Genomic DNA, 27,086 nt, shown 5'->3' on the forward strand with positions numbered 1-27,086 from the left:
GCATTATATATATATATATATATATATATATATATATATATATATATATATATATATACACATACATTTATATATATATATATATATATATATATATATATATACATATATATATATATACATACATATATATATATATAGAGAGAGAGAGAGAGAGAGAGAGAGAGAGAGAGAGAGAGAGAGAGAGAGAAAGAGAGAGAGAGAGAGAATATCTAGAAAAATGTGTCTATTTTTTAATATGCATACTTTAATATATTACAGTAAAAAAAATACTGCAATACAATGATTTATTCACAATTTCATTCATTAATCTTCAAATACTTCAATCAGAATTATTTAGTAACGGGCATAAAATACTTTTATTGAGATTCACCCTCACCCTCATAAGAGTGAATGTTCCCGGGTGTGCATCTTGCCACTTGTGAGTATGATCTAGATAAAGTGCCTCTCTCTCTCTGGCTATCCTTGGTTTTCTCCCCCATAATTTCCATTTCTCCTCAAGAGCCAGAGGAAAATAAATCTAGAACCTCCTTTTCTTACTCATCTTTAAACACAAGCGAGGACGATTGCACTGGGTGGATTTACACGGGCGTGAGACACAGCGGGCTTCAGACCGACAGTTGATGTGGGGTTTATGCTGATATCCAGCGTCTGTGCCAGGCTTAAGCGGCACACTTTCCTCTGCTCTTTATGAAAGGGATTTAAGTTTTGCTCCACAGTGCTTAGAGGTTTTAGCGATGTGACTGTACACATCTCACTGCGTACTTTCTGCGTCCTCAGTAATAGTGTGAAGATTATAGTGCTTGTGCTGTTTTTGGTCTTGATCTGGGAAGGTGACATTTAATGTCACGGTCAAAAGACATGTCTTCGTGTTGGCTTTTATCTGGGGTTAAATTGGGAACATTACACCGCCACAGTGCCTGGAAAAATAAATGTGATAAGCACTAGATGGTTCAAGGGCCTGAGGCTGTGTAATCACAAGATGTCTGGAAAGAGATGTTGGATATTGTGGGACCAATAGCATTATGTTGTATATGAGCTGAAGCTGAAGCAACAGTCCCTTTCATTTACAGTCAACATGAAATCAAAATCAACCTTATTTACTTAACTGAAGCTGAAATTCCTGGCCCTAAAGAGAACAATTCATCAGAGGATGAATACAAAAAAATAAAACAAGATAAGTAAAACCTGCTATAATATCTAAAAGAAGATATTTTGAAGAATGTCAGTAACCAAACAATTGATGGACGCCATTGACTTCCATAGTATTTTTTTTTTCCTACTATGGAAGTCAATGGCGTCCATCAATTGTTTGGTTACTGACATTCTTCAAAATATCTTCTTTTGTGTTCAGCAGAAGAAAGAAATTCATACAGGTTTGGAACAACTTGAGGGTGAGTATTTCATTCAGGTCAGAGACAGGTCTTTCAGACAGAATTTTCATTTTTGGGTGAACCCAAGAGTGTATCATATGCTTTCAATGTTTTCCTCTTCATTCTCTATCTTACCAAGATGCCCAAAGACACAAATATTGTATTTTCTGTAATTTTGCAAGAATATTCTGGCATAGGTAAAACACACCCATCCCATTTTCACCTTTGAAAAAAATAAAAACTTAAATAACAGGCATGAAGTCTAAACCTCAAGCCTATCCACAGTGAGCAGAGGTTAATATCAGGCATCAGAAAGTGTGTTTATATGAGCACATGTGCTATGGCATGACAGTGTCATACAACACAAAGACAAACGGTCCAATTTTAGACTTCCCCTTATGCAGTCCGCTCTTTAATTCTCTGCCTCTGGCATTTCAGGCGTTGTTTTTATATGCCACTACACACACACACACGCGCGCGCACTCACAAGGAGACATACCTCACACTAAAGCATCACAGACGTCTACATTGCTTCAGGGCTAAGAACATACACAACAGGCCTTCAGTGGGAAATGGTGGCACTCCAGTGAAGAGCGTGAACAATGACGCACAAATGCACAGATGCCACCCCGTCCCATATTAGTGCATCTCTGCTGCACATTCTCAATCCCCCATTCAATTCACATTGCCATCCCCAAATATGACAGGCAGGATGTTTACCTTTGAGTTTATATGGGCTTGAGAAGTCACTTTTGGGATCTCACTTTGTTTTGAGTTATACATTAGTCTGTCCCTGAAGCCAAAAAACCTCAAATAACATTAACACAGTCGTAACATGGATGCTTTTGGAAAAAATATGATAGTTAGAGGGATGGAATGGGCTTCACCGAGACTTGTCGGCTGTTGAAAATAATTTGCATATTTTTTTTAATATATATTTTTTAAATATAATATATTTTACATATTTATTTTATGATATTATGTTGTATTAACAATATTATTTTATTTTAATATTAATTTATTTTAGCACAGGCCTACTTGATTTAGCTGCATGTATTTTATCTATTAATCATCTTTACATTTATCAATTTATTTATATACATTGTGCTGCCTTGCAATCTAAAAACATCCAAGCTTATTTCTAAAATATTAAAGTATAGTGAAAATTATGCAGATAGTGGAGGGTTCTTCACTGTGGGTTGTAGTCAAGTTTTATTTATACGATTATAAAATGTATTTACATTTTTAATTAGGCCTACCTTTTATTTTTACAATTTCAGTTTTCATTTTAATAGTTATTTTTAACTTGTTATATGCAATCAAAGTCACAGATTTAAATATATTTGTTATTAAATCTGATTCTGAATCATTGTATTGGTTTCAGCTTTTTACGACAGTCAATCTCTGTTTGCGGATACAAATAAAATAAAATGGAAATAAAAACAAAATTCTCTGTGACTTCTCTTATAATGACCTGCACGTAGCAATAAAGACGCTAGGGCGCTTTTTGCACAAAAGTCTTGGTCATGCAGTATTTAAGAGAACAGGTTGGAAAAATGAGTCTCTTAATTGTCTCCTATAGGGCTCTGGCGGAGCATTAACCAATCGCATAGCAGACGGGAATTTTAAAGACTCAGTTGTCGACCCTCTTTACGTGCGACCCTCATTTTTGCTAACTTTGATAGCGATGCCATGCAAATTGATAGAACATAATTTATAAATCATAAGCCGCCAAATTGGCTAATGTGGTGATATGTGTTACCCGCCACAGTAGATTTTAACCCGCATTTGGTGGATTGCCAGGTGTTAGTTTTAAACACACTATGTGAATGTTATTTGTAATTTTTAGTAGTTTTTTATATTTCTAATTAGCTTTAATTTATTTAGAACTGAATTTAGTTTAGTAATTTTAGTACTTCAACTTCAACTTATATTTCAATTAGTTGCAACACTTCTAATTTTAGTTTTTCATTTAATATGTACATTTTATTTTATTTCAATGAACATTAAAAAAAAAAAAAACAGTTTTAGTTAACAATAACAACACTGGCTATTAAAAAAAAAAAATCCCAGTTCATGCCGACACTTATGGGAAGATAGAGAAAAGGTATTTTGTATTATTTTTGATAACATATTTTTCCACAGCAACTAAATGTTTATCATACATTAGATTTATACACTAATGGTCACATGGAAAGCAACAATGCTGTGCGCTTTAGGATCTTTAGGAATCTGAAAACTGTTCAGCATATTTTGAAATATGCTAAACCCCTCAGTACATAATGCACACAGCCCTAAAAATATTACATAATGTATCAAAAGCTGTTATTACCCCTCTGGACTTTCTTACAATGATTTTGACTTCAAAGGTCTAGTCAGAAATACCTAATGAATACATTAACTTGTACAGAGTACATCACCCTCACTCACAATTAGATCACATATACTTAATCTTACGAACAGTCTGGTTTGATTTCTCTTTGTGATGCTTAAGCCTTGCATCCTGCTTTACCCCGACAAACCCTCTTCATTAGTTCCTCCCTTTACTCTTCATCATTATCAAACACAGCCGAGAGTGTCAAGAGGGCACATAGATAGTAAATGGTGGTTAATATCAGTGCTGATGTTGTATTAAAGCTAATGTCCTTAGGGCATCACACTCTTAGTTAAGGTTTAGAAAAGAGACCTGGTGAGAAGGGTAAAACTTCCCTTAAACAACATAAAAGACAGCTAATACACCTGCAGAGTCTAAAAAGCAGAGAATACCTTAAATGATCTTGAGCAAGCTTGGTTCAACCGATGTAATTTGCATGAAAATCAACGTTAGAATTACCCAGACATGCCTTTGATGCACCATGATGGCATCAGAACAGTCCCCGACAGAGTTTTTGGGTATACTTGTCTGAATTAACACACTGAAGGGTATACTGTTGGCTTTAATGCAACATTTATTTAAAGCATTAAAAACACATTACCACTGCTTGGAAATGCCAGGATGATTTCGGAATGTGTAACACAGGTTTGCCCTAAAAGAACGGCTGTCCACATCTCTCAACACATCGCTCGTGTTAAATGAGATGTGACTAATGAGTAATGGAACAAACGGGAAAAAAGAAAGCAACATCTAACATTCATTAAATGCATCAATGTCCTTCCTGTGCCGTCACCCACAGCTTACAAAGAAAAATAGGTCATTCAGGCTGGAGCATCTGAACCACATTTCAATGGTCAATATAGGGTCACTGCATATAGAGCGGATTTAAATAGTTCTCTATTGCAGTTCAACAAAATGACTCAATCAACAGCATGGTTTCCCACTAACAGCAGCCTGCACATAGCAGAGTAGTTTGTGCTTTTGAAAATAGATAAACTACTCATCAGCCATTACTCCAGTGTCCAGTGTCACATGATCCTTCAGAAAGTTTTATTATTGATGTTGAAAGCTGTTGTGCTGATTAATGTGGAAATTGTGATATATATTTTTTTCTTTGATGTATAGAGTTCAAAAGAACAAATTTACTTGAAATATAAATCTTATGTAACATTATGTCTTTACTGTTGCTTTTGATCAATTCATGATGCATAATTGCTGAAATATTATTGACCTCAAACTTCATACTTTCATTCATGAAATATTGTACCCTCATATACAAAATTTTCATTTTAATGTTCTTCTATCCTTCTGTATTCCAGAACAGTACCATCTAAACAATGCCGGCTTCCCTTTTGGTACACCGGCCGGACTCTCTCATCCTCAAAGCAACCTCAGCATACCAGGCCTGGCGCTGAATAAGTACAACTCTCTGAAAGCAGTTGGTAAGAACAATGACATGCTATGTGCACAAACACACTTTATTCACAGATGCTGAATTATTTCATGCTCTGCTGGATGTCATAAACAACAGTCCCTGAGTTTGACTGAAAGAGTCAGCTTCCGTTGTGGTCACTGTCTTGACTTTTAAGTTGTTGTGTTTTCTGTTCCTATTGTTTCTGTATTCATTCCCTATATTCTTCTTCTTCTTCTTCTTTTTGATTTTTAACGGCGGCTTGCAACCAACTTAAATAGGTGCATTACCGCCACCTTCTGCTCCGGAGTGTGGAACAGAGTTTTACAATCTATTCACCAAACCCGTTTCTCTAATAAAATTGAAGAAAACTTTACTATTTATTTCACTTGCCCATTTTATTAAAACCTTAAAATTTATTTCCTGCTTTACCTTCTTTCTTAATTCTTCTATCATTGTTCCTCTTTCTTGCTCATATCTTCTACAATCAAGAAATACATGAGTTACTGTTTCTTCAACCTTACAGATTTCACATAACCCGTTTGGGTGTTTCCCTATTATTTTAAGTGTGCTATTTAAATTATTCCCTATATTCAGTTCATGTGTTAGCTTTTGTAGTCCTTTTGTTGATTAGGTCCCCCTGTTAATTAGTCTTGATTGTTGCCAGGTGTGTCTTATTTTGTTAGCCCTTGTGTATTTATACCCTTGTGTCTCCCATGTTCTTTGTCAGGTCTTGTCCTTCATGGCTATATGTTTGGTGAGCTTATTCTGCTACCTGGTTCTCTGGTGTCCGTGTTGGATTTGTTGAAGTTTATTCTGTTAAAAAAACTCACTCCTCATGGATCCAGCTGTGAGGATTAAGAGTCTCCGTCAAGGAGATCAAGGAGATCTGAAGGACTATGTGACAGACTTTATAGTACTGGCTCATTTGGCCAAAATGGAGGTGATCCCTCTCATGATTTTTTAACAAGGGGAACCAATCAACAAAAGGACTACAAAGCCCAACACAGGAACTGAACATAGGCAGTGAACACAGAAACAATAGAAACAGAAAACACCAAAACTTAAAATCCTAACACAAAATCAGTGAAACAAGACATGAATCATGACAGGACCACAGTTGGGGCACTTTACTCTGTCAGTCCCGATATTATTTAACATCCCTGTGCCGGTGGCTACACTTTTAGACAGACGTGTACATTCGAGTGTTTTCCCAGAATCCTCACTACACAAAAGGTGTTGCTTATCCACTGCCACGCTAGATTTTTTGCCTCATCAGACCTTTATAATGGCTTAGTGTAAAGAGGTATAATGAGGGAAATTTAGTTTTATTTTCAGTTCAGCTGCAAATAATCTAGTTCTTTCAGGTAAAAGAGATGATATCTATAAACATTCTCCCTTGTTTATTACATCTCATTCAAACATTTTGATGTTTTTATTGTTCACGATGCATAGTATTTATCTTTGTTTGGAAGGCAATCAGTGGCCACTTTCACACACAAAACCCTTTAAAGGAGAACTCGGCAACTCTAGCGAACTCTAGTCACTTCTTCGCTGATTTTTCCTTTTGTTGTCGCATGTTTTCCCCACGAGCTCCCCCTACAGTTGTGGGGGGGCGTATATTTCACAACACGGTCGTAAAAAATTCACTTGCGGCGGCCTCCTCCCCCTCTCTACCGCTGCTCATGTGCGTTTGTTTTGATCGGAGCAAGCCAACTGTATCGTGTGGAGCTATGTCTACCGAGGTGGGTAATCTGGTAATACATCATACATGCGTGTGTGTTTATGTCGAATTGCCGTAAAGCAATTTGTGTTTCGCGCTCGTTCTCGTTCTCGTTCTCGCTTCTCACGAGACTTCCAATTTCTATCTTGCCGGGACGGTAGTCCCCAAGTTGCAAGGTTGGTTTTCCGCCTGGGAACGCTGGGGGGAGCGGGGAAAGTCACCAATATCACCAGAACAGGTTGTTTAACCATCCAAATGAATTCTAGACAGTTTTATTAAGTTAAAAAAGTTACCAAGTTCTCCTTTAAATTGCAATAAAAATGTCTTATTCTCGTAAATTTACCACATCCGCAATTCACACATGTAACAGCTACAGCACCAAAATGCTGTCAACTTTTAGTAATTTGCCGGAAATTACCTTTAAATAGACCCTTAATCTGTCAACTATTTTCTTCATCTGCTCACATGGAGAAAAGCTCTTTTGTTTCAGGTTCTGTCTAATTTGCTGGTATTTTCTCCACAAAATAGATAGCGTCTTGGTTACTGTTGTAACCTCTGTTCCCTGATGGAGGAAATTAGACATTTTGTAGATGTACTGACACTAGAGTTCACACTTGGGAGCTCCAAACACCTCTGATACTTAAAAAAAGGCCAATGAGAATTGGCGAGTGAAATTTGCATGCTACTCCCTAGACATACGAGTATAAAAGGAGGTGGCTTGCATCCACTCATTCAGGTTTGTGCTGAGGAGCCGAGACAGTGCCCCGGCCATTTCAGCGGTTAGTTCAGTGTTGTGGCAGGAGGGACACAATGTCTTGTTCCCTACATCAGGGAATGAAGGTTACAACAGTAACCAAGATGTTCTCAATCTGTCAGTCACTTCGACATTGTCGATCTACTGACACTAGGGGTCCCTTTGGAAAACGGCGCAACAAGCTGAACCATGTCACGAGGTTTGGTGGTTCAGATGTCGGGCCGGATAACAAGTGCACTCGCTACATCATGACTTTCCCAATGCCCCACATATGCCGTGTAGTCCCTCATACTACGTAGGGACAGAAAGAACAGTTCTTCCAATGGGAACAGGTCACTTCAGCTGTTTCTTTTTGTTATTTTTTTATTTATTTTTTGCACGTTACCACCTCAGATAGGGGAAGGCGCTATGTGCAAGCAGTACATCCGGCCAGTTTCCTGCAGCTTACCTGTTCGTACCTGATAACACACAGGACAAAACTGGCTCAAACCTGGAGATTCTAAAATCTCACATAAGTATTGTGTGTCGACCAGCCCACTGCTCTGCAGACGTCTGTTAGAGAGTCGCCGTTCTCTAGAGATGAGGATGCAACACTTCTTGTGGAGTGTGCTCGCACTCCTAGGGGGCACGGCACCCCTGGGCCTGCTATGCCAAAGCAATTGCAATTCTCTGTTTCGAGACTGAGTTCATTGTTGATTCAGTTCCGTTGTAAAGATCATCAATTATTAAATGAGTTCATTTAGTCTATAAAGCAGTTTTGCCAAAAATTATGATATCTTCCAGCTCAGTCAGGTCAGTACAGTCAGATCAATAATATGGTAGAATATTAAGTGTTCTCAACTAAGCAAACCAGAGGCAACAGTGGCAGAGAACCCAAACTCCATCAGGTGACAGAATGGAGAAAAAAAAAAACCTTGGGAGAAATTAGGCTCAGTTAAGGGGACCAGTTCTCCGTGGACCAAGTAATGAACATGGTGTCTGGACCTGTCTGGTTCTTGTGGTCTTTGCTGAGGATCTGTGCCGATGGCTATCATGTCGACAAGACCTTCACAGGGGATTGTCTAGTAGACACGGTCTCTACTGACATTCAGGGTTGCGTTTTGGTCGTGTCTAGGTGCAGGTCCACCATCTGATCTGGATGGACCAGATCTGTCTGACTACGGTAACCTCGGGATAAGGAACAGACAGACAGACTAATATTTGCGTAGATGCCATTCTTCTTACGATGTAACAAGTACACCGGATGTTATAGAAAGTGTTCCCGGTTTTGGTTGACCTAATTTATGCAGCCTAACAATCATTTAACTGATTTGAATAATAGAAATTGATAATGTGTAAAGTGTATGCCAGGTTAACGAGTTGTGTTTTTAGTGTAGATTTAAACTGACAGTGTGTCTGCTTTCTGAACAAGGCTAGGAAGTCTATTCCAGAGTTTGGGTGCTAAATAAGAAAAGGATCTACCGCCTGCAGTTGATTTTGATATTCTAGGTATTATCAACTGCCCAGAATTTTGAGATCGCAATAGACGTGAAGGACTATAATGTGTTAAGAGGTCGCTCAAGTACTGAGGAGCTAAACCATTTAATGCTTTGTAAGTAATTAGCAAGATTTTAAAATCAATGTTTAATACAGGGAGCCAATGCAATGTTGACAGAACTGGGCTAATATGGTCATACTTCCTAGTTCTTCTAGGAACTCTAGCTGCTGTAATTTGGACCAGCTGGAGTTTGTTAATTAAGCGTGCAGGGCAACCACCCAGTAGAGCATTACAATAATCTAGCCTTGAGGTCATGAATGCATGAACTAACCTTTGTCCATTTGTCATTTTGAGCATATGTCAAAATTTAAATATATTTTTAAGATGGAAAAATGCAGCTTTACAGATGCTAAAACTGTGTCTTTCAAATGAAAGAATGGTATCTATAAGAGCACACCCAGGTTACTAACTGAAGACAAAGACTTGACAGAACATCCATCAAGTGTTAGACAGTATTCTAGATCAGGGGTTTTCAAAGTGTGGGGTGAAGAAATAAAGAGCTGAGTATGATCAGCATAACAGTGAAAACTAACACCATGCACCATAATGATATCTCCCAAAGGGTAGCGTGTACAGGGTGAGAAGCAGCGGTCCTAGTACTGAGCCTTGAGGTACTCCATACTGAACTTGTGATTGATATGACACCTCTTCACTTACTGCTACAAATTGGTAACAGTCAGATAAGTTTGATTTGAACCATGCCAACACAATTACACTAATGACAACATAATTTTCAAATCTATGCAAAAGAGAGTTGTGGTCGATATATCAAATGCATCATTAAGATCAGGTAACTCTAATAGAGATACAACCAGGATCGAATGATAAGAGATGAGATGATATGGTCTAAATCCTGACTGGAAATCCTTGCAGAAACCATTTCTTTCTAAAAAGGAACACAGTTGTGAGGACACTGCCTTTTCTAGTATTTTTGACAGAAATGGTATATTCGAAATTGGTCTAATTAACCAATTCTTTAGGATCAAGTTGTGTTTTTTAAATAAAAGAGGTTTAATAACAGCCATCTTAAAAGTTTTTGGTACGTATCCTAATGACAGTGATGAATTAATAATATTAAGAAGAGGATCTATAACTTCTGGAAGCATCTCTTTCAGTAGCTTAGTTGGTATATGGGAGTTACGTACGTTGTTATGCAAGTCATGCAAGGCGGTGGCAAATTAAGAAAACACCTTCATCCGTTTGACAACACATGTGCTGCAAATACTCACAATGCAACCAAATACAAAAACGTGCTGCAAATACTCAAAACACAAGCAAATACAGAAATGCGCGAATGTTAAATGTGGCTGCAGACGTTAAAAACCTCACCGCAGGTCATCGACACTACTGACAAGTAGACATTGAACAATAAGCATGCCCCAGCCAGGTTCGTCTCTTGTTAGGGTCACCTTGAAACATTTTCTTGGTGGTTTGTACTATTTGCAGCGCGTTTCTGTATTTGGTTGCGTTATGAGTATTTGCAACACGTGTTGTCAAAATGCTGAATATGTTTTCTTAATTTGCTGGTGTTTTTTTTAATTTGCGTGTGTTTTCTTCAGTTGAAGTATGTTAATCTCTCTCGACCACTGTACATGTACCATCCACAAAAGATGATCAGCATTAGCAGCATGGCCCAAACTGCAGCACCGATCGTGGCGTCTGATAGACTGGTGTCGACCGCATCCAGAAATACACGGGTGAAAAAGTAACTTTAAAAAGATCCGTGTTTGCACTTTTAGAGGATATTTCTCTTTTACAGAAAAACTCTTGTTAGAGAATATTCTCTTTTGAAAATGTCTCTTTCTAGTTGCTCGTTGAAGCGCCCAGAGGAACTCTCTTGCACTTATATGTGCGTGTGGGAGAGAGAACCACTGAAATGCGAATAGGAATCCTACGAAGCTTCCAGGAGGTAAATAGATAGAGAATCACAGGCACCTCTTCTCGGCTCCAAAGAACAAATCTGAATGAGTGGATGCAAGCCACCTCCTGTTATACCTGTGTGTCTGGGAATTAAGTGGAATGAAAAATTCCACTTGACAATTCTCATTGGCCCTATTAAAGAGCTTGAGCATTTAATCCAGCTGACGACATAACTGCAGCACATGCTTTTAATGAACAGAACATTTTTGTAATTTGTGAATGCTAATACAGTTTATCGTTATAGTTATTGTTCTTGGTGTGAATGGGCTTTAACTGAATCCGCTTCTTCAAAACTTTGATATACTCAAATCATTAATCTTACGGTGTTGTAAACGCATCGATACAGAATTTATTTTGGTAAAGTTACAATGTCTTCAGCCAGCAAATCAGCTCTAGTAATTTCAACAATGGGTCTTGTTCACACATGACCTCTAAATGCAAAAAGTTAATTCTACAAAAATAGACTGTATGTGTGAGAGTGCCAAATTACTGTTCTTATTTTCTCGAGTTTGTGATTGGTTGAAAAAACTTTTAAATAATAAATGGCTATTTGCGTATTTTGCCAAATAATTACATATTTTAAAAGACAGGAAAAAAAAGAAAGAAGAAAAAGCTGTGGCCTTGAGAGGTTTTTTGTCCATTTAAGCAGGAGCATTAGCCTGCCCTATATTCTGGGAACATGTCAAGCCAATAGTGTCAGGATCACAATGATTCAGTGGCATAATGACACATACATAATACATACACATTATTAGATACTTTCACATATGAACACGTCTGTATCTGACAGAATGGTCTGCAATCAGCACACCGTGGTTATGGTGATGATGAAGATGATGCACACAGACAATACAGCCTATGTAGTAAGCTCAAGGATTTTCAGATGTCATCTCTTTGAATCACCTTGTGGCAAGAAGAAAGTAATGAATGAGAAAAAAGGATAAAAATATAATTTGATGACTATGTTACTTGAAAGAATGCCATCTGACATCAGTTTATAAATTTGATACTGGATTTGATGAGGCTAAGACCAAAAGAGCATCTACAGGAACTCAATTCTTTTTTTTTCTTTTTGTTTGTGATTCAGGCATCTAGCCCGATATAAAATATGTCCCCTGACATACACACCTTCTAAAACCTTCTGATTTACTCAATACAAGAACAAACTAAACACGTGCATCTAGCATACATTAATTCAGCGAGACAGATGAGCAGCTCGCAGGTAAATACCGTGAGAAGAGAGATAACTCATGTCCGAGGCATGACCTTTAAGCATTTCAGGCAACATAAAGTCAGTGTTTAATAAAATAGACAAGCTCCCAATGGACATCTCAACAGGAATACAGACACTGCTGTTTTATGTCCTTCATCAAGACTTGTTTTAAAGTTGAGACGCCTAACTCATGGTTCCAATGGATGGATTTTACATAATTTGTAAAATCCGCTTTGGATAAAAGCGTCTGCTAAATGAATAAATGTACATGGTGCACATTATTTTATTAGATCTTTGATGATTTAAAAAAAATAATTTTTAAATATGCGTACATGCACTTTAAAAATCTGATTTCAATTGGATTAAAACAATAGTTTGTGTTTTTAAAATGTCATCAACACGCTTTGGTTAAATTGAAATCATACCAGTCTGGTTTTTGTGGTTTTAACAGACCAAGAAAATATGACCTTCGTCCAGCATGTATACATGGTAATCACACTCCAATTGGCCTAAGTGTTGTTCACTTGCTTACATGCAACATGTATTTATTCCTTCAACTATGACAAACACATATGGAGGCCCTTAGTGTACATGTTGATGGAGAAATTATATTTTAACGCTTTTCCGTGTGCTCGCAAAACGGTTACTTTACCCTGAGAAACTTTGTGCTAACAAAACTTTTGTATTCACTCGCAACACTTTTGCATTCCCCTGAGTAACTTTGTGTTCACTCACAAAATTTTACATTCATTCAAAAAAAGTTCATGTTCCTTGAAGAAACTTTGCATTCGCTCAAAAGATTTTTGCATTTGCTCACCAAACTTTTGCATTCACTCGTGAAACTTTCACATACCCTACAAGAAACTTTGCATTTCCTCGCAAAGAATGCCAAGGTTTTACAAGCGAACTTAAAGTTTCTCTGGGAAACACAGAACTTTTGTGAGAGAACCCAATAGCAGTGGAATTTACATTTTCCTTTTCCTTCATATTCTTTTCCATCCCCTTGTCCCTTTAGGGGCTCTGTTTCCACGTAAAGACTGTAGCTCAATAATGCGAAAACCCACTGTAGCTCATTTACAATCTTATGTTTGTCTGTCTAACTTCTTCCATTTCTTCTCCTCCCTTACAGCCGACACTGCAAGCCGGGGTTACTACAAGAGCTATCCACTAATGGATTTCTCCCAGTATCATTCCCCTCCTGTACCTTTCCAACCGATGTCAATGCACCCAAAAGACAAGTCCTATCTCCACCAGGTACTCCCCTCCCATGACATCCATTCCCCCCTGTCCATCTCAATCCCAACCAACCAGTTGGAGAGGACCCGCATCCCAAAAACCATCACCCACCCTCAACTTTCCAGCTCAGCCTTCAAAGCTTGGGATTCTGGACAAAGACACGTCCACCGGCAGACCTCGCATCCAGGACCCTCTGTTCGCCAACAGATCTACAGCAGCAGGAGACAGTACAGCATAAAAACACTACCGGATTTCATCTCCCAGCCCACGGTCTACGGGGGACAACCGCTGTATCAGTCCCATCCCAAACTTAAGGCCTATCAGACCAACAGCAAGACGGAGGTCACTGTCTGAGGAAACGGGAATGAAGGAAACAACACTGCCGACTGTTAACGGACTGCACAGCGACTAAAATGTCAGGACTGTGTAGTCACCCCTTCTTTTAGTGCTAAACCACTCTTGTTTACGGTTTCTTCTGTGTCCTACTTTTTCTGGGTTTATCTCTGTCTTTTGTGTCACTGACAACAATGAGGTGAGTTTTCAGACCGGAAGACAGGAATGGTGCCCAAGGCCACATTAACTCAACGGGGACAATGACATCATCACGTCAGCCTAAATCTAAGTCATTAAGGGACATTATCCTGGCCATCTATATTTAAACACAACCTCAGGATCAATTTTGTGAAAAAAAGACAAAATAAACCTGTTCTCCTACCCCAGGAGAGGCAAAGAGCAACACCCAGATGTCCGGTCTCACACTAAGATTTAAGTATAAGCTTTTGTGCTCATGAAGAAAGTTTTTTTGAGTTACTAAATTTCACGGTCTTCCTCTCTGGCTTGGGAAGTCTCGTTGTGAGAAAGTCACTGATTAAATCACTAATTTGTTTTAGGGGAATGAAGTTGAGAAAAACCACAAAGACATAATAATCTCGTTTCAGTGGGTTACCTACTTTGTAGAAAAGAACCACATGAAGCTCTCAATGGTGATGAAACTTGACTACAATTCTGAAAAGGCACCATGAAACATGTTTATGCTGAAAAAGACATTCCTGTAAAGCTAAAAACTGCATTTCTTTTTCTCAATCTTTTTTTTAAAGGTTTATTTTTGGAATTATTGGGACAGAACTTAACAAGTGGGATGGGATCGGGAAGGGACCACAAGCCAGGACTCAAACTCGGGTCTCCCAAAGCGCAACTGCACTACATTCCGGAATGCTGCCCACAAGGCTATTGACTCTGTCTTAGATACATTTTCTGTGGAATTTCAAGAGAGAAATTGTTTTATGAGTCTAAATTAGTTTTGACATTCAAATCACTCCAGTCATGGAGTGAAGACATCATCAAACATCCAACTTCATCTTATCTTCCTGTTTTTATCTTTTGATTGCTTAAAAGAATCTGATCGCCTCTGTTTCTCAAGACCGCCTATGTTGAGTCCGTAATGTCATACTGAGTAGTTCACTTTATAGTCGACCAAGGCTGACTGCCTCCTGGTGTGAGGCTGAAGAAATGATGCCAGCAGCTGAGCAATGATCTGGACCTTAGAACTGGGAATGAAGCACATCATCCTTGTAAAACAAGCTATGCAATGGCAAAAATATCAGCTCTAGTGAATTAACCATCCTTGAAATCAAGATCTCACAAGCACTAGTTGTCTTGTGGCAAGCCTTGCACTGTTTACCTTCTACTCATGTGTCCTTTCTTTTACTTGGAATAGTGGAGTGAATTACCAGAACTTGTACCTCAGATAGGCTACAATGTATCCAACATAAAAAAACCAAGATCTACTTTAATACCATATGGGGAAAAGTCTGATACTTCAGAATCTAATTCTAATCTAATTGTGTTGCATAACCATCTGCAGTGTAATCAGGAGATTTAAATTCAGATTCTGATATGCTAAAAAACCCCGCTAGCATGTTTGGAAAATGAAAAACCCAAAGTGATTACCGAACACATTGAGTGGGGAGGGAAAGTGTAGTTATTCATCTTTACACATACAATTTACTTGTTAATTGAACTGTTGTATTAAAAGCAGTACCACACTCACAGTCTGGATATCAGCACACGGTTGTGATTACCTGTGGCCTTGTGCCTACAGCCAATCAGATGTGCTGATATACAGATCAACAGCACTTGCTAGTGTGATGTTTCTTAAATGTTCGTAGTATTTAATTAAAATATATGTAGGCTACTTATAAGTGCTACCTATCTGTTCCTGTACTGTGTCGTGCTTTACTTTTATTCAAGCCAGATATTCATGCGATCTGGACGCTTTTTCTGTTTTCATATTTAAGCATATTAAATATATTTATGTATTTATGTACATTAATTGTATTTAAGATTATTTAAGATATTTAAGACTGAACTACACAGACGCTTTGTTCAGAAACGTTTAAAGATATCTGAAATAGGGGTGTTTGTAAGCTATTTGTCACATTGATAATGCCTGTGTTGGTAATGCACTGTGTAAAAAAATGTGGTATGTTAATGAACTAGTGGTATAAGGGCTTTGAACAACAATTGGAGAAACCAAAACTGGAATGACAAGCTGAAATCTTTTTTTTAAAATAGGGTTTTATATTCACATTTTGACTAAATATGAGTTAATAAAACAAAAAATAACAACAAAAATAATGCTTGAAATTGTAAATCAACGTTATCCGATGAATTTGACGTAAAACGAGTGTAGATTTGTACTTCAAACAATGTCTCTTTTCAAAATAAAATTTGTCAGACGTCGAAATGGTTTTGAGGATTTTGGTTTGATGGTTTTATTTATAGGCTACTTACTTCTAAGAACTCCCTAAAACCATCAGCACTCACCATGCGGGTACATTTAAGGTGTCGGTCATGGTTGTCGAGGCAGAAAGCAGGAAATCTAATTTGTCTCACAGAGCATCATTGAGCATCTACTTGTCACACGATGATCTAGGATATATAGATGTCTTGCGCCCTCTTTTGGCGATACCGCATAGTGTATCAGAAGTCGTTTTTATCAATAAAACATTACTTCAAAAAATATACTGTTTTATTGGGCACACGCACTTGTTTGTTAGTCATTAAAAATATGCTTTAGAGCATTCATGTTCCAAGGATAGTTGGAGAGTTATCTTTAAAACAAGAAATATCTCTCATTTCATCACCGTCTTCCAAATCTGCCCGAGTTTCTTTCTTCCGTTCCGTGGAACTTATTTATGACATCGCCATTCAATTTAATTGTAGGCGTATGGAGAAAAAATATGCCATGAAAATTGAATGGTGACTGAGACGGTCAGTCCTCAACATATCCTTTAGAAAATCATATAGATTAAGGGGGAATTGCCTACATGTCCCTTTAACACTAATTCAGTCCGTTTCCAGCCTTTTCCCTCATAACTGAAATCTCAATTCTCCTCACAGCAGTTCCTTGGTGTTCAATAATTTTTAATGATTTTTATGATCTGATATTACTGACATATTTAATATTATAAATGCATATCGTGAAGCTTAAAAGGTTGAGCATTGTCATGGGTTTGATTTCCAGAGAATGCAAGAACTAATAGAAAAGCTAGCATATACCTTAAAAGCAATGAAAGTCGCTTTTATCCCAAGCGTCTGCCAAATGCAAATGTAAAATTAAACGTAAAATCATTCACTACCATTATATATACTCTGTTTGCTTAGTTGGCACCCATTAAAGCTCCACTCTAGTTGAATTTTCAGGTTTTTTTTCCAATATCATTTTGAAGACATCTAAATACTGTTAAAAATCCAATTTGCTTCAATAGCAGAATAAGTGATGTGCTGTGTATATGTGAGTTTAAAACAAAAATACAAGAAAACACACTCCACACTGCATTTTTTTTCCTTTTATTTTTTTTTCCTTTTTTAGAAAACAAGAAGTTCCAAATACTCTGAAACCTGAATCCCAGCCCTGACCTCCACCAGCGAATCGCTACAATCAGATGGAAAAGAACAAAGGTTTCATCAATACATGATCCTAAAGTACAGCAATGCATAGAGATCTGGTGAACGTCACCAAACCTGGTTCCCTGCAGAGCCCATTAAATTGGGTCGTGTACACCAGAGCACCAGTCGGGTCAGCTTAAGTGCAATGTTGGAAGAACTAACATGCCAAAAGGGTTCAAAATCGAGGAGGTCTATGATATCTCATATTTTTCCTCCATTTAGTTTGTCGATGCAAGTGACTGTGTGAAACCTGTGGAGCAGAAATAGCCTCATATAATGGTCATGAGGTCATAACTTTATTGAGATGGGCAGAAGCAACACTATAATGGTGCCAAAGATATGTCGAGGAGATTGTACTAACTGGTGTGCTTAAAGTGAAAAATGATCCTAACCAGCATGGACAACTGGTCTAATAGCTAGACCAAAGTATGAGTTAAGTTGAGCTGTTGAAGGTGTGAGAAGTTGGTGTCAGGGTCCAGATTGGTCTCTCTGTTGGCAAAGGCAACAGTGCCGTGTGATGCGAAACATTTGAGCATAATGCAGTAAATGAGAGCTTAAAATTCAGTGCTTAAGAGGACCTATCAGACACAGGAACTGTTTAAATACCATTCGGCACAGGAATATGAAGAAACAAATTTCAGCATAAGAAACAGCATATGTGCGTATGGAGTGTTTTGTGTACAGCCTATACACAGTAAGGTTGAAGGTGCTAAATTGTGTCATCAAGCAATTAAGACCAAAAGCTACAAACATGAGTCCCAGTGGATCTGCAAATCCGAACTGTCCAAAAAGTCTGCAGAAAATACACTGGGTGGGGTGTGCGAGCTGAGAGGGGCAAGGACCATACCCCCGCCGTTACAATTACTGCCCCCTCCTACCCCGGGTATATCCAGCCAATCCATGCTATCCAGGGTGGGGTCTTCAAAGTCCAGGTTGGCCGGGTGGGGTGAGAAGCTCAGGTCACTGGTGTCCATTGGAGATGTGGGATGGTCCAGAATACTGTAAGTACTCAGCATTTGGTTGTGGAGGTCATCGATCAACGTCAATGGGCCGTCTGGCTCCACTCCGAGGAGAGGAGCACTGGTGGTGCTCTCCAGGAAGTCCTCGAGGTGGACAGTTCTAGAGCAAGGCCTGTCCTGGGTGTCGGGGAGCTGCTGGGAAGGAGAGGGAACAGGGTCGGGCTGATGTGTGGGAGGCGAGAGGTGGAGCGGAGGAGGTGGGGATGGAGTGGGTGGGCTGGAGTGAAGGTCTGACAGGGAGGGGTCTTGACTGGCTTTAAATCCAGATGAAATTTCTGCAATGTGGAAAGAAGAGAGATTTATTATTATTAATATATATATATTTTTGAAAGAAGTCTCTTATGTTCACCAAGGCTGCATTTATTAGATCATACAGTAAAAAATACAGTAAAAATTGTAATTTTGTGAAATATTATTACAATTTGAATATATTTAAAATGTAATTTGTTCTTGTGATGGCAGCAGTCTTCAGTGTCACATGATCCTTCAGAAATCATTCTAATATTGGAGCTCAAAAATAATTTCGTTTAATATTTTTGTGGAAACCGTGATACATTTTTTCAGGATTCTTTGATGAATGGCAAGTTTAAAAGAACAGAATTTATTTGAAATAGAAATGTTATAAAACACTGTAATTTTCCACATATTTAAAGCATCCTTGCAAATTAAAGTCAATTTCTTAAAAAAATAAAATAAATCTAGCTGACCTCTAACTTCTGAATGGTATATTTAAAACTTTTTACCTCCACTCTTGATCAGGATATCGAACAAATCATCTATTTGCTGGTTGTTAGAGACATTATCCTGTGAACAGAGAATAATCACCAATGTTACTATAAGAAAAACAGTGGAAACAGAAAAAGAAGGTGAAAGAATGAAGAAGAAAAAAAGAAAAAGAACAAAGTAAGAATGTGAGTGAAGGCCATACTTTAAAACGTTGAGGGGGGTGAGGGTTCGGCTTTGGAGAGGAAGGGGTGAACAAAGTATGTTGATCAAATGTTGGGCAAATGTCCTCCTAAAACAGATGGACATGATGGGTAGAGGAAAATGGAAAAAGAAATGTGAGCTTTAGCAAAGAGGGAGATAAAGACAAAAGGAAAATGGGTAACAAAACTAAAGCATGAGTATTATGAGTATAAATAATGCATGTGCGATACCTTAAATGAAGGGGGTGAAGAGGGTTTGTTCAGAGATTCCTCACAGAAGAATGGCTCAAAGCTTGGTGGGGCGGACACTGGCTGGCTAGACTCCTGAACACTTGTGGTCTCCAAGTGGAGCCCTACTTTCTGAACCTGGAAATGGGAGATTTCAGCATGAGTCAGCTGCAGAGAGGAGATAAAGCACAACTACATGCAGCCTAGCCCTTTATATTCCCCTAAGTACTATAATTGTACACTGTTTTGTTAGCTCTCAATGCAATCCACAAATACCCACAGATCATTGCATATCTGCAATTTGAATGTACATTTGAGACTGTTATTCTGTGATGTTGATCCACAGGTCTATAACTGTCGACAACTCATGCATGTTACATAAATATTTTAGAAGTTTTGTTAAAGTGTCAGGGTAAACATGCCGATGATTTTGAATGACTGAAAAAGCCCCAGTCTCAATTATACTGAGGTGGCATACGTGTTCAAATCTGGTGTCAGACGCATCTCATTCAAATTCAGGCAATGTTAACTATGTTGATTTCAAATAAGAATAGTCAAAAAAATTCCCTTAATTAACTAACTTCCCCTTGTAATTTGATTGGCTTTCATCATACATTATTTGTACATACAGTCAAAGCAAAATTTATTCGAAGACCTTTAACATTTTTCACATTATCACTGTTTATTCGCTATAGTTTAGAAAATGGTAATAAAATGTGACAAGAACTCAGAGTTATCAAATCAGTTGATATTTCACTGGTTTTGGCCATCTCACTTCACTTCACTTGGACTGTCTCACAAGTGAATTAGATTGAATAGCTGTCAGCTGTTAAATTTAAAAAGATCGCATTAGCAATTAAAAGAAAAATCACTTAAGCAAAACATGGTCAAGTCAAAGTGTCTGAATAATTTTTGGTCCCAAATTTTTTATAAATATTTCTGTATAATATATATAATATAATATAATAAGTAACAGTTTACTTTATTTTGCTATCCTCACTTACATAAATTAACTACAGTGTCCTGCACCCACTAGTAAAAAAAAAATTATTATTTTTTTATCTGGTGAATATTTGGTTTGACTATCTGTTATTCATCTTGGTGATTCATGCCTCTTTAAAGACTTCACAGTTCAAGTTGTCAGAGAGCTCTCCATCTCATGTAAATGCTATTTTTTAGAACTGTAAAAGGTTTGAGTAAGCACATCCACATTGTTATATGCACATACTTTGGGGATGGGCTCTTTGACAGCTTGTGATTGGTTGGCAGAATTAGCCACATCAGCAGATGACTGGCTAGGGAGCTTGCTAGGGGTTGACTGCAATCTCTGAAACACAAAAAAACAAGGATTATCATTACACATTAGGAAAAAAATATAAAGAAGTAAAACTGTTTTCAACATTGATAATAATAATGATAGTAAGTTTCTTGAGCACCAAATCATCATATTATATGTTATATATGATTTCTCATGTGACAGTGTAATGGCTGCTGAAAATTCAGCTTTGCATCACAGGAATAAAATTGCATTTTAAAATATATATAAATGAAATTTTGTTAAAATCTTAAATGTTTAGTCACCTGTAGAGTAATCCGTCCATTAGATTTGCTCTGAGGAGACTTTCCAGTCAGGCTTTCCACACTATTACTGGTGAGTGCAATCAGATAACGGTTGCCATTGCTGTCAGTGACTAGCGTGGGTGTGGAGTGAGCTTTCAGGAGATCCAGTGGGAAAGACGTAGTAATCTGAGTACCAGATGGCTGATTGATAAACACCTGTGAAACCTGTAAAAAATCAAATAAAAATAACGTGAAAATGACGGAAAGAACTGCACAAAAACAAAATGCACACAACAAAAACTGGAAATGTCGCTGACCTGTGGTGTCTGTAACTGCTGATTTTGTGGCGTCTGCTGCTGCTTCTGATTGGTTTGTAGCTGCTTTTGTTGGCTCTGTTGGATGATGAGCTGCTGCAACTTTTGTTGCTGCTGCTGTTGCAGTAACGCCGTCTTCTTTTGCTGCTGCAATTGAGTCTTCTGCTGCTGTTGTAACAGCGTCTTCTGTTGCTGCTGCTGAAGTAACTTCACCTTCTGCTGCTGCAGTAACTGCAACTTCTGCTGCTGCAGTAATTGCGCCTTCTGCTGCTTCTGCAGCTGCAACACCCGTGTCTTTCCTTGCTCTTGCTGCAGTTTCTGTGGGTCGATTTGCTGCTGCTGTTTTTGCTGCAGCAGTAACTGTGTGTTCTGTACGTTTGGTAGGTCCACGAGCATTTGCTGCTGCTGCACCTGCAGCCGGTGAATCTGCTGCAGCTTGAGCAGAGTCTGCTGCGAACACTGCGTCTGGATCTTTTTTAGGGGCTGGACTTGCTTCTGTAGGTCCTCTGATGTGTCCATCTCCTCCTTGACCTCTTCCTTCACCCTCACTTCCAGTCCGTTAGACAGCAAAGGTATTTCAGCATTGCCCATGTTGTCTGCGACCTCTGCAGCCGATCCGCGCTTACCCTGCTCCAGCTGAGAGCGCAGGGTCTCCACCAGCCTCTGCTTCTGTTTGAGCATGCGTGTCAACTCCTCGATCTGCTTGTCCTTCTCCTGAAGCATTTGGTCTTTGTCCAGAGAAAGCACTGCAGTTCCTGATGCTGGACCTGGATCCTGACGCTGCGAGACTGGCAGCAGACCCGGACGAGAAAGGCTGCAGGATGCCTGCATCTGCCCGAGAGACTCCTCTTTAATTGGAGACCGGTGGTCTGGAGACGGGTGCAGGCTGAGCTGTGTGAGAGGTGAGCTAACCTGTTAAGGGAGAAACAAGTTTTGGTTACACTTCATTTTAAGGTGTCATTGTTACAGTGTAATTATATATTTTAGTACTGAGTAATATTAAGCAACTACATGTACTTACTATAGGATTAGGATTTGGTTGAGGGTTAGTTGCATGTAATTATGCATAGTTTACTGTTATTGCTACGGTAATTACATGTTACATATGTAACAAGGACACTGTAAAATAAAGTGTTACCCATTTAAAGGTTGTATCAGCGATTTCAGGCCCAAACATAAATGATCACATTCATCTAATCTTTCCTAACGATCCGCTAGCTGCCCGCCCCATAAGCATGCCGTCAAAAAAACGCGTCTCTGTAGGCAGCCTAGGCTCTGAGATCTGCACACAAAAACAGTTGGTTTCACCACCACTCAAAACCAAAATAAATAGTATTCCAACCAATCACCGACAGGGGTGGGTGTTGTGAGGTTTTGCGCTCGTGCACGGCTGCCTATGACGGCTGCACGCGAAAACCTCACAACACCCACCCCTGTCGGTGACTGGTTGGAACACTATTTATTTTGGTTTTGAGTGGTGGTGAAACCAACTGTTTTTGTGTGCAGATCTCAGAGCCTAGGCTGCCTACAGAGACGTGTTTTTTTGATGGCATGTTTATGGGGCGGGCAGCTAGCGGATCGTTAGGAAAGATTAGATGAATGTGATCATTTATGTTTGAGCCTGAAATCGCTGATACAACCTTTAAGTACTGAGTAATATTAAGAAACTACATGTACTTACTATAGGGTTAGGGTAGGATTGGGATTTGGTTGAGGGTTAGTTGCATGTAATTATGCATCACTTACTGTTATTACTATGGCAAGTACATGTAACATATGCAACAAGGACACTGTAAAATAAAGTGTTACCCAAGTTCTTAATTTTTAGAATTTAGAAAAAATGTATCACTGATGATCGAAATTTTTCTTAGGTTAAAAAGCTCTTATTCAATACAAATCTGTACAAATTACATAATAGGGATGTAAAACTGAACTAAAATACTAAAATAAGTTTGAAAAACTTTAAAGGTTAAATTTAAGTGTGTGAATTAACTTATCGTAAAGTGTTAGTCTAAATGAAAATAGGGAAAATTAGCATGAACTGAGTATATCCAACATTGAAAGATACCAATAAACTAAAAAAAGGTACCGATACATTGTGCATCCCTAATTTTCTTTTAACCATTTCTGCTGTGCATCTTCAAACACACAGACTTACCATTTCTCCAAACACATCCCCATTGCAGCTGGTCTCATCTGGACTCAATCCAGCCAGAGAGCGGTCGGAGGGGGTAGGAGATACAGGAGGAGAGGAGCTAGTGCTGCTGAAGCGCATGATTTGTGGTGGAGTTGTGCTGTGGAGCCTAGTGGTAGCCGCTATTGAAAAGGCAGACACTGGAGCAGCCACATCTTTTGGGTTTTGATGTTGGGCGGCACCAGATGACTGAACTGACACCTGCGATAACTGAGCAGGCACAGTTTTCATAGCTGCAGCTCCTGCGGCTGATGATCCATTGTTCTGCTCCTGGTAGTTCTTCAGTCGTTCAATAAGATCGTTCTTAGTTCCAGATACTGTCAGACCCCTCAGTTTGAGCTCTTGTTTAAGTTCTGCAACCTGAAAGCGAGATCAATCCGTTCAGTTTAAAAATATCCACAGTAGTGTGCAACACTATAAAATTCTCCAATGGTTCTAATATTGTGACTAATACTGTAATATTGTTTTGGTTCATGATCAAATCTGACCTCTTCATAAAATCTACATTCAAGATTTTTTTTAAAGCACTAAAGACAAATTAGGAAAAATAAAAATTCTGGGGATTAAAGGGATAGTTCACTTTGAAATTAAATTTTGGTATGTTTTAGCTTACCTCAAGGGCATCCAAGATGTAGGTGTCTTTGTTTCCGCAGTAGTTTCAATTTTGATATTTTTAAACCAAACCTTGTCTGTCAGTCATATAATGCAGGTCTGTGGTCACCACCTCAAAGACCATGCACAGAGAAGTCCAAATTAAACAATTCCCCATTGTAAGTACACATTGATGGCCTAAGACACGAAACGAGTGGTTTGTGTGAGAAAACGAACAGTATTTATATCGTTTTTACCTCTACACAACCACGTCCAAGTGATCTGAGGGCACGCGCGCTTCCTGGTGTGTGACGTGTGCGCGCGTTCTGGCTTAGTCTGCACAAGCGCCGGAAAGTGTACAAGAGGTAAAAACGATATAAATACTGTTCGTTTTCTCACACAAACCGCTCGTTTCGTGTCTTAGGCCATCAATGTGTACTTACGATGGGGAATTGTTTAATTTGGACTTCTCTGTGCATGCTCTTTGAGGTGGTGACCATAGACCTGCATTATATGACTAAGAGACAAGAACGGTTTGACCTAAAAATATCAAAATTGAAACTACTGCGGAAACAAAGACACCTACATCTTGAATGCCCCTGAGGTAAGCTAAAACATACCAAAATTTAATTTCAAAGTGAACTATCCCTTTAAGTGGTCACTGTTATTGCTTTAGTATAAGTGAATAAATTACATCTGTTACCCACTTTGAATTCATCCAGATTTGGGGGTAAAGTGCTGGGCTTAGCTCCTCCTGCTGTAGGCTGGCTCTGACGATTGGGCCCATTCTGATTGGAGGAGACTGTTGAGCATGTGGAAACAGTCTGGGAAGAGGAGGGGCCCAGACTGGTGGATGGTTGCTGTTGTTCAGCGGGAAGTCTGGAATTGAACAGATTTATTTTTGTTTCATAGCTAAATCAGTTAGTTATGTCTACACTTCTCTAGAACGTTGGCTTTGCTTCAGAACCGAGATTTTGTAACCTGCATTTAATGTATTCTGGATCAAATTTTGTTTTATCTAGCAAAGGTTTGTCTGTTTACTTTGTTATCATAATTATGCATGATTTAGCATTTTATTATTTGCATATAAATTGGAATGTTTTGTGAATCAAAACAGATCTGTAACCCATGTTTGGTAACCCCAACATCAACAGTGGTTGAGAACCACTGCTCTAGCAGACATACACCACTGTTCAAATGTTAAGGGTCAGTAAGATTTTTGTACATTATTATTTTTTATTATTATTCAATTCATCATTTTATGCAGCAAAGATACAATAAATTGATCAAACATGACAGTAAAGACATTTAAAATGTTACACAATATTTCTATTTCAAATAAATGCTGTTCTTTTAAACTTTCTATTTATCAATAGAATCTGACATTTTTTTTAAATCACGGTTTCTTCAAAAATATAAATAAGCACAACTGCTTTAAACATTGATAATAAATAAAGATCTGAAGGATCACATGACATTGAAGACTAGAATAATAGCTGCTCAAATTCAGCCTTGGTATCACAGGAAAATAGAAAACAGTTGCAATAAAAGAAAATAATTACTGTTTTTAATGTATTTTTGATCAGGTAAAATGAATCCATATCATGTGTGGTTGTACTCACTTTGGAGGGGCAGGTAAGATAGTGTGGTAGTTGTAGTGCTGCTGTTGCTGGTTGATGATCTGAAGCTGAAGGAAAAGCTGCTGCTGGTGGAGGATCTTGGCGTACGAAGAGTCCAGCTGAGGAGGAGGCTCCCGGTCGTTCTTCTGGTCAGGTGGGATATACTGGTGATATTTGAGTTTCTTCACTTTGGGCTTGTTATCTTTGGGTTTCTTGGATCGATGAGAGATTCGATCTGTGCTGGACTTAGACTGCTGCTTGTGGTGAGAAAAAGCAAAGGAACAATAAAAAGACAAGCATGAGTGATGATGAAATTGGTTTAGACTGAAAAATGAAACTGATGATAGGTTTGATGGCTTTTGCTTTTGCTTTACCTTTGTATGTCCCGTCGGAGGACGGGAAGAGTTTGTCATGGTAAATTCACTGGTTAGATTCTGTGGCGGAGAGGCATCGGCTGCAACGAGTGGAGGAGGTGGGGCCTGAGTGAGGAACTACAATATATACACTGGTTAAATACGTTGTGTGAACTTAAAAGCATTACATTGTCCTCAAATCTGCTTATGTTCCTTTGTAAGCAATAATAATTAGAAACAATCCAAATGGAAAAAAATAACCTTGACCATTATGCTAAATTTCCGTTTTGTGTTCCAGAGAAGAAAGAAAGTCATACATGTTTACAACAACATGATGACAATTTTCTGGGTGAACTGTCCCTTTAAGTGTACAGCAGTGCTGCCCTCTAGCTTACTGAAAGGACAAAATAAATATTCCATTTATCTAATACTGAACAACTGAAATGTACCTGAGATGGTGAGAGGTCTCCATTCATACTCAGCATATCAGAGGGGGAGTGTTGAGGAGCAAGACCCAACGGAGAGTCCTGACTGCACTGGGGATCCGGTGACAGCGCATCACTACTGTCCTCATCCAATGAGGAGCTCTCACCCTTCGGAGACTCGGTACCTGATAATACTCAAAAAATTAGTTGTCAGATATGTGCATTAGACACACTTAAGAAATGAATGATAGTAAAACTAAACTTAGATTTAATATTTGGATTGCAAATGAATCAATGTGAGTGAATCTTTTAAGTGAACAAATTGACTAATTTTTTGTTCAACTGTTACACAATTTAAATGAAAG

General features: G+C 38.5%; 2 protein-coding genes across 7 annotated transcripts in view; one reads left to right on the forward strand and one right to left on the reverse strand.

Moving 5' to 3' along the window:
- shisa8b (shisa family member 8b) overlaps positions 1-16,284 on the forward strand; it is a 29,708-nt gene extending 13,424 nt beyond the window's left edge. The window contains exons 3-4 of the mRNA XM_079852166.1: positions 5,067-5,189; positions 13,435-16,284. Of these exons, the coding sequence (XP_079708292.1) occupies positions 5,067-5,189; positions 13,435-13,895 (584 nt within the window). The 3' untranslated portion in view covers positions 13,896-16,284. The remainder of the gene's footprint in view (positions 1-5,066; positions 5,190-13,434) is intronic.
- Positions 16,285-17,757: 1,473 nt separating this feature from the next.
- mrtfab (myocardin related transcription factor Ab) overlaps positions 17,758-27,086 on the reverse strand; it is a 40,208-nt gene continuing 30,879 nt past the window's right edge. For 3 of the 6 annotated variants that reach the window (XM_079851266.1, XM_079851269.1, XM_079851265.1), the window contains 12 exons: positions 26,746-26,906; positions 26,318-26,434; positions 25,947-26,197; positions 25,032-25,203; positions 23,698-24,093; positions 21,543-22,451; positions 21,247-21,450; positions 20,894-20,992; positions 19,669-19,803; positions 19,440-19,526; positions 19,255-19,315; positions 17,758-18,786 (listed from right to left, as the gene is read on the reverse strand). In XM_079851266.1, coding sequence (XP_079707392.1) covers positions 18,236-18,786; positions 19,255-19,315; positions 19,440-19,526; positions 19,669-19,803; positions 20,894-20,992; positions 21,247-21,450; positions 21,543-22,451; positions 23,698-24,093; positions 25,032-25,203; positions 25,947-26,197; positions 26,318-26,434; positions 26,746-26,906 — 3,143 coding nt within the window. In that variant the 3' untranslated portion in view covers positions 17,758-18,235. The remainder of the gene's footprint in view (positions 18,787-19,254; positions 19,316-19,439; positions 19,527-19,668; positions 19,804-20,893; positions 20,993-21,246; positions 21,451-21,542; positions 22,452-23,697; positions 24,094-25,031; positions 25,204-25,946; positions 26,198-26,317; positions 26,435-26,745; positions 26,907-27,086) is intronic. The other 3 variants (XM_079851268.1, XM_079851270.1, XM_079851267.1) reach the window with 1 other exon arrangement.

Source organism: Squalius cephalus (assembly GCF_949319135.1).
Source record: "Squalius cephalus genome assembly, chromosome: 19".
In the NCBI taxonomy this organism is placed as follows: Eukaryota; Metazoa; Chordata; class Actinopteri; order Cypriniformes; family Leuciscidae; genus Squalius; species Squalius cephalus.